Source organism: Megalops cyprinoides, chromosome 19 (assembly GCF_013368585.1).
Source record: "Megalops cyprinoides isolate fMegCyp1 chromosome 19, fMegCyp1.pri, whole genome shotgun sequence".
Classification (NCBI taxonomy): Eukaryota; Metazoa; Chordata; class Actinopteri; order Elopiformes; family Megalopidae; genus Megalops; species Megalops cyprinoides.
Window position 1 is genome coordinate 21,355,311 of NC_050601.1, and position 5,974 is coordinate 21,361,284.

Genomic DNA, 5,974 nt, shown 5'->3' on the forward strand with positions numbered 1-5,974 from the left:
TTATGCTGCAGGTACGTCCAGATCCTGGTGGAGGGGACACACAAACCAGGAGACTTTACATCTGAGGCTTTTGTGTCTGAGAGAGAGTGCGAGTGTGAGAGTGCCGGTGCAGGCTTAAGACAGTGCATGTCAGAGAGGATGTGGACCTACTGGGTCTGCTGCTCAGGATGTCAGGACGGCCCTGGCTCTTCTTGAAGAGGAGCTGCTGCTGCACCTCGATCCTCTCTCTCTCCTCCTCCAGTTTGGCCTCCCTGTGGACCTGACTAATCGTGTTGGGCCCCTGATCACCTCTCCTGGGGACCCAGTTACTCTGGAGCAGAGAGGGGCAAAAAAGGGAGAGAACAGTTAGCTAATCCACACACTGACCAGGGAGAGGGAGAGAAATAAATTAACAGAAGACATTTCTGAGAAATGGCAGATGGAGATGTGCAGGGGGCCAGAGACAAATAAGAGGGGGGTATTACCTGTCTCAAGTCCATCAGATCCTGCAACTTGAAGCGGATTCGGGATGAGGTCTTCCCCTCCTTTACAATCCATTCCACCTGCCTGAAGTACTGATCCACACGAGGCTGTAGATAGAGAGAGGAAAGGGAACAGTCAGACTGAACGTGTGTGGTGTGTATGCGTGTGTGTTCCTGTTTGAAGAATATGCCGTGCTGTGCAGTACCTTGCTGTTCTCACACTCCAGTTTCCTGCCGACGTTGGACAGCAGGCAGCACAGACACTCGAGCGCCTCCTCACTGCGGTTCTCCAGCAGAGTGGTGATGCACATGTGCACAATGGCCTCCTTCACCATGTCCACTCTGTAAAGTTCACTGATGAACTTTATGTTCCCAAGAGACCGCCGGCGATGGTCAGTTTTCTTACGGATGTTCTTGCCATCTTCGCTCCCCTTCTCAAATTCCTTGCGGCAGCGATTCAGCAGGAGCAAGCGGAAATTCACTGTGACTCCCGCATTGCTGCCGGTGGGGACGTTGAGCTGAAAGGGAAAAAATATTTTAGAAGGGAGGCCACAGTCCTATGCATCCCAGAATCTGCTGATACTGGCTCCAAGGTGGCTGCGCAGACAAGGTGTATGATAGAGCAAGGCTGTATAGTTAAATATAAAAAATAACAGCATTTGGCCCTTTAGCTCCTCATTAAGTAAATTAAGAGGTCAGTCAGTACTTTACACTTGTGCCTCGTACAGCAGGTTATAAATGGAGTAGAGAGAAAGGACAGACTGAGGCGGACTGACTGACACACTCACCTCCCTGAGGCAGTGGCACATGTTGGCATAGGTGCCAGAGAAGTGGGGCTCAGAGATGGCCTTCTCAAAAATAATGTCCACAACGCCCATGAGGCGCTCCGCTGTGTCGATGGTCAGCTCAGTCATCTGTTTTGCCAGCTGCTGGAACATCTCGGGGGTCAGTTTGTTAAGGATGCTGCGCACACGGCCAAACAGCTCCTCAGTCCTGGCCGCCTCGGGGTCCTTCACCCCCCTGTCCTGGTTGCATCCAGCCAACTTCTTATCTGCTGGCTTCCAAGCATTCCCAGCGATGTGAAGCTGTACATCTCCACCGAATGCTACGGTAGAGACGACCTTATGCGGCTCAGTGAACTGGGCCTGCTGGGATAGGCTGGGGCCACCCATCTCAGAGGGCTGGGGTCAGGGACAGGAGAGGAGGAGCATTAATACAATTGTATCCTCACATAAAGTGATTTCATGTCTTTGGGTTGGAGCATAAATCCACTACGTTGCCCCTGCCCTAGCTCCCCAACAGTGTCTGTCCCCTTGAACAAGATGGTGACGGGAAAATTCTTATCATCCAAGCCAAGGAAGGAAAGATCAGACCCATATACTCAAGGTTGAATCAGCAATGCTAAAACTTGTAATTACCTCTCTGTGCTGGTAAACTATGATCTAGAATTAATACATAGGGCATGAATCTTGTATGACTACATTGGGGGAACGGTCGTGACACGTATGGCCAAACTCATCCTGCACTACACATTTTCCAGCCAATTTACACCTATTATGGGTGGTTCTCTTCTCACCTGTATGGTCTTGCCGAGCTTCCCACGGATAACGGGGCTGCACTTGGCGGATGTAGGGATGGTCCTTTTACCCTCACCTTGCTGCAGGCCACTGCCTCTGTAGGCAGGGAATGGCCCCCCTCTACCGTTGCTGACCTCTTTGAGAAGGAGGTGCTGCTGCACCTCAACCCTCCCTGCCTCCTTCTCTAGTTCAGCCTCCTTGTGGACCTGAATAATCATCTTGGGCCCCTGATCACCTCTCCTGGGGACCCAGTTATTCTGGAGGACAGAGGGGAAAAAACGGAGAGAACAGTTAGATAACCCACACTGACCAGGGAGAGGGATATAGATTAATTGAGAAAGGACATTTTTGAGAAGGGGGAGACGAAGAACACAGGCAGGGACTAATCAAATACAGGTATTACCTGTCTCAAGTCCATCAGATCCTGCAACTTGAAGCGGATTCGGGATGTGGTCTTCCCCTCCTTTACAATCCATTCCACCTGCCTGAAGTACTGATCCACACGAGGCTGTAGATAGAGAGAGGAAAGGGAACAGTCAGACTGAACATGTGTGTGTGTGTATGCGTGTGTGTTTCTGTTTGAAGGATATGCCGCGCTGTGCAGTACCTTGCTGTTCTCAAACTCCAGTTTCCTGCCGACGTTGGACAGCAGGCAGCACAGGCACTCGAGCGCCTCCTCACTGCGGTTCTCCAGCAGAGTGGTGATGCACATGTGCACAATGGCCTCCTTCACCATGTCCACTCTGTAAAGTTCACTGATGAACTTCACGTTTCCAAGAGACCGCCGGTGATCTTTGTTCACCTTCTCAAACTCCATGCGGCAGAAATTCAGCAGGAGTGAGCGGAAATTCAACATGATTGCAGCATTGCTGCTGGTGGGGACGTTGAGCTGAAAGGGAAAAAGGATTTTAGAAGCAAAGCCACAGTTTTATACATCCCAGAATCTGTTGGTTCAGCCAAGGTGGCTGCGCAGACAAGGTGTATGATAGAGCAAGGCTGTGTAGTGAAATGGGTAAATAGATAGCATTTAGCCCTTTACCTCCTCATTAAGTAAAATAAAAGGTCAGTCAGTATTTTACACTTGTGGCTCAATCAGAAGATTATAAATGGAACAGAGAGAAAGGACAGACTGACATACTCACCTCCCTGAGGCAGTGGCACATGTTGGCATAGGTGCCAGAGAAGTGGGGCTCAGAGATGGCCTTCTCAAAAATAATGTCCACAACGCCTGTGAGGCGCTCCGCTGTGTCGATGGTCAGCTCGATCATCTGTTTGACCAGCTGCTGGAACATCTCGGGGGTCAACTTGTTAAGGATGCTGCGCACACGGCCAAACAGCTCCTTAGTCTTGACCTCCTCACGGTCCTCGGCCCCCCTGTCCTCGCCACCTCTGACCTGCATTTTCGATGCCGGTTTCCATGCATTCTCTGTCCTATGGAGCTGCACGTGTCCACTGAATGACACGCCGGTTATGATCTTTTGTGGCCCAGAGCGCTGTCCCGGCTGGGACAGGTCGCGACCACCCATCTCAGAGGACTGAGGCAGGAGAGAAGGAGTATTAATACAAACGCATCCTCTCATAAAGTCATTTTACCTGGGTTCATGTATTCATCAAGAAGATAATCAGTGCATTCCAACACACCAAACTGGGGGGTTTCTATGATCACTGGACAGAGGTGACTAGGGATGCAACAATTTCACATTATGAGGATATATTGTGGTTTTGACTCATTAAACTAGCATCGCACTCAGAGAACTGTTTCATTTCTAAGTTATATTTTATCGGAAGGATCTCTGTCTTCTATTAATTATTGTAAAAGTTAACAAACTGCCATTTCAATTAATGACAATGTGTTTTAAAATGTAGCTACACCTGACTCCCTGGTATCTACTAGCTGCATGCAAATGGCCGTAAATAGGAGAGCACGCAAGCTAACAGATTCGTTTGCAAGTATGCTGGGTAACTAGTTTAAGGCACTTAACCTTAGCTCAACAGCTAACTGGGTGACCAAGTTACAGGATACCTAGATCACTCGCTAGCAAATTTTATTTTCTATTTCCTATGTTATTCGTATTTGGCTAGCATGACGGTTAGGTGGTTAAACCGTTATCTAACTTCGTTGCTAGGCAACCACGTCATGAGCAATATCGTCGGTGACGTTTCCCATAAGCTAACTATCTAGCACAGTAGGTAGCAAGGTAATCAGTCCTTGGTTTGGCCAGCTAGCTAATTAACTACCTAGGTAATGTGTCGACAGGTTGTTTGAATAGTGTGAATCGCTCGTTGTAAATATCACCTTATTTATAAAGTCTTTCCAATTCGTTGTTTTTTCGTAATATTGACAAGATTTCACTGAGCCACGAAAGAAGATATCAGGTGTGTCTTAACCGTTCTGCTGGACGACAAACGCGAAGGAAATTAACTTACTGATTTTCTGTCGCGAAAATAAAATAGTCATTTTAAAATAAATTAATAAATACGTTTAAAAGGGTTTTCCTTTTAGTTAAACTTTTCTGTTGTTTCTGAATTAACTCTATTCTACTAAGGAAAAAAACAAAACACATAAATGTATGTACACAAGTGAGATGTTAATTACCTTTGACCCTGAAAATGAACTAATCCAGGCGAATCCCAAGGCCAAAATCCTTTCCTAATTCTGGGTGAATTGACGCCAATATCACTGATAAACAAGCCAAAGTTTCGATTATCACAGTTGTACCAAACAACCAACACCGACAGTAAAGAACAATCGTTATTATAGATGTACATCATTATTGCGCCATTATTACATCATAATTACGTAACAATATGGTATAGCATGTACTGTGTACATATATATATATATATATATATATATATACACACATACACACACACACACACACACACACACACAAATAGTTAGGTTCAGTGGCAGCACACAAAATTACGGGGTTTCTTTTCCCAATCTCAAGGGGTGCGTGGTCGCTACTGGACAGTTATGGGTTAGAAGGCGGGGACATCTAATTAAAGTGCGTCACACGTTGATGTTTCGACATTTGGCGGTTCTTGTCGCCTGAGAGTGTGAGTGCTATGCCATTTTATAAGCAGCGCCCCTTTTCCTCCAATAAGTTGCTTCGACCGTTAGAAAACCATAGGCAACTTCGTTTTCGATGACTCGCACAACCTACAGTTAGCCTGTAACATCAGGTAATAAATGTTCTCGGATGGCAATCCTCTGTCCCCGACTTTTTCTTCCATGTCCGGGCCGAAACAAAAGCTTGGAGGCTACAATAAATTTGTGTGAAACTATACGAATAGTGATTCTTAATACAATGTAATTTGTAAATAAGAATAATCTCAGGATAAAATGAAATTTACACTTAAAACAAAGACCAAATTACAAGACTGTCTTATTTTTAGGCACTTCGAATGTGTTTAATAAATACTTAAGACTGAAGCACTTCAGTAAAAGCCAAAATTCTCCTGTGGTATCACTTGTACCTGTCTTACAGGAACAATATTATCTGTTTACATGTTCCTAAGACCTTGTATCTGTAACACAAACAAGAATGTGTTGACATATTGATAGCATTTGCTATCATTTGCTTTACATATAATTTATTTACATCTGCACATCCATAATCTACATCAATATACATGGAGGACCATGGAATTAGGTTTAAAAAAAGCCCAATGCTGTCTTCTGTTAGAAACAGGTTTGAGTGAAATGAGGTAAATGACTTGCCAGTTGTGGCAGTTAGTCTGAACCCCAGATATAAAGCGAAAATTTATGTGAGTGAAAGACAGCAGTGCCGGGTAAAGCTGTGGCCCTTGGCTGTCAGTCTGATTCAACCACAGAAGCAACTGCCACTACAGCAGTGCAATGGTCTGAATATCGACTCATCCCGTCAGCTTCAACTAAAACACGCTGAACCTCAGCACCTCAAAAACAGC

The 5,974-nt window shown here is 45.8% G+C and overlaps 1 protein-coding gene across 1 annotated transcript; it reads right to left on the reverse strand.

Annotated features, from left to right (window-relative positions):
- Window positions 1-3,564, reverse strand: LOC118794675 (eukaryotic translation initiation factor 4 gamma 1-like). Its single transcript, XM_036552924.1, has 8 exons — window positions 3,181-3,564; window positions 2,646-2,927; window positions 2,442-2,546; window positions 2,038-2,295; window positions 1,250-1,642; window positions 668-979; window positions 465-569; window positions 1-24 (listed from the first exon to the last, which is right to left on the reverse strand). The coding sequence occupies exons 1-8, from the start codon at window positions 3,562-3,564 to the stop codon at window positions 1-3; spliced, it is 1,863 nt and encodes a 620-aa protein (XP_036408817.1).
- Between the last annotated feature and the right edge of the window lie 2,410 nt (window positions 3,565-5,974).

What these genes read in the sequence shown, in the direction of transcription:
- LOC118794675 (XM_036552924.1), bottom strand. Translation starts at nt 3,564, where the DNA reads ATGGGTGGTCGCGACCTGTCCCAGCCGGGACAGCGCTCTGGGCCACAA. An exon ending in TGGAGTTTGAGAACAGCAAG is followed by an intron (nt 2,547 to 2,645) that starts GTACTGCACAGC and finishes CTCTATCTACAG; the next exon opens with CCTCGTGTGGATCAGTACTT. An exon ending in AGCTCGGCAAGACCATACAG is followed by an intron (nt 1,643 to 2,037) that starts GTGAGAAGAGAA and finishes CCCTGACCCCAG; the next exon opens with CCCTCTGAGATGGGTGGCCC.